The 1,410-nt window shown below is 58.5% G+C and overlaps 1 protein-coding gene across 1 annotated transcript; it reads right to left on the bottom strand.

Moving 5' to 3' along the window:
- Positions 1–264: 264 nt before the first annotated feature.
- On the bottom strand, positions 265–1,410 carry prlh2r (prolactin releasing hormone 2 receptor). The gene has a single exon (XM_076300125.1). It carries the CDS (start codon positions 1,408–1,410, stop codon positions 265–267), a length of 1,146 nt encoding a protein of 381 aa, XP_076156240.1.

The following is a 1,410-nucleotide window of genomic DNA, read 5'->3' as shown; positions in this document are numbered from 1 at the left end:
CAGACTACAGCATCAGTAGAAGTGGTCATCTCCATTTAGAAGGTGGTGGACATCTGCTTCATTTAGCAGTCCTTGAACCGTTTCATAATTGTGTTAGAAGCTGTGCTCTTGCGTCTTCACCTCAATAATTTTGATCAAATAACATTTTGTGAAGAAATCCCATTAGAACTTGCAGTTTCATCAAGTTGAAGTGGCAGTGCAAGCATCACTTAAGACTGCTGCCCCCCTCCCCACCCCCCCACCCCCAGGTGTCCCAAAGACAGTTCAGCGGAGAGCAGCAAGCTCCTCTCGGGCAATTTTGGCACTGATGGCCATGGGGATGTCAGCCATTGTGGAGGAGGTGTGCAGGCGGGTGAGCCGGTGGGAGGTGTTGAGGCTGTTCCTGGCGTTCTCCAACCTTTGCTGGGTGAAGAAGTGGCGCCACAGGTAGGCCAGGAACTTGTCGTGCAGCGAGGCGTAGATGAACGGGTTGTAGCACGCCGAGCTCATGGCGAACAGGTGGCACGACACCTGGATGACATTCACATGCTCCTTGCCCAGGATGGAGAAGTCGCTGTCCAGGTCACGGATGAGGTTGACCACCTGCAAGGGCAGCCAGGAGAAGGCAAAGCAGAGCACAGAGACGAGCAGGAGCCGAAAGGTCTTCCTGCGCTTGCGTCCCCACTTCTCCTGGTTGGACGACGGTAGCGCCGCCATCAGGCTGGGCAGGTTCCGGTTACGCAGGTGGAAGGAGATGGCGCAGTAGGAGACGGAGACGGCGCTGAGGGGCACGAAGTAGGAGAGCAGCAGGACGAAGCAGGAGTAGACCAGGCGTCCACGCTCTTCGTCTGGCCAGAACTCCTCGCAGACGATCATCTGGTGGCCCGTGGCGCTCAGGTCCAGGTAGACGGTGTGCAGGGCCGTCGGCGTGGACATGGCCAGAGCGCAGAGCCAGATGGTGGCCACCAGGCAGCCGCAGAAGAGCCGCCCGGCGCGCCGGCGGATGGGGTAGGCCACCACCACATAGCGGTCCACCGCAATGGCCGTCAGCGAGAGCACAGCGGCGAACACCGTCGCCGTCTGCATTAGAGTGACGAAGTGGCAGGTGAAGGGCCCGAACACCCACCCGCGCTGGTCGAAGGCGTAAGAGGCGGTCAGTGGCACGCAGAACAGGCACATGACCAGGTCGACCAGGGCCAGGTTGCCGATCAGGAAATTGGTGGTGCTGTGGAGCTTCTTGTTGAAGCCAATGAGGAGGAGCAGCAGGAGGTTGCCTGAGCAGGCCACCAGGACCACCATGGCGTAGAGAGGGATGAACAGCGGCCTGAGCTCAAACACTCTGTCCAGACCGCTGAAAGAGGACGAGGCGGAGATATCCCAAGCAGATTCATTCTCCTCAGACATGTTGAGAAAGTACAACGTCTTCGCCAT

The sequence above is a fragment of the Alosa pseudoharengus genome, unplaced genomic scaffold (assembly GCF_046254945.1).
Source record: "Alosa pseudoharengus isolate Yale_2024_CS ecotype anadromous, Long Island Sound unplaced genomic scaffold, YU_APseudo_1.1 YU_APseudo_1.1_scf_22, whole genome shotgun sequence".
Classification (NCBI taxonomy): domain Eukaryota; kingdom Metazoa; phylum Chordata; class Actinopteri; order Clupeiformes; family Clupeidae; genus Alosa; species Alosa pseudoharengus.
Note: the sequence above shows the minus strand (reverse complement) of the source record. Positions and strands in the feature narration are given on the sequence as shown.

Bases quoted from the DNA above. Each gene is read 5' to 3' on its own strand.
- prlh2r (XM_076300125.1), bottom strand. From the start codon at position 1,410: ATGGCGAAGACGTTGTACTTTCTCAACATGTCTGAGGAGAATGAATCT.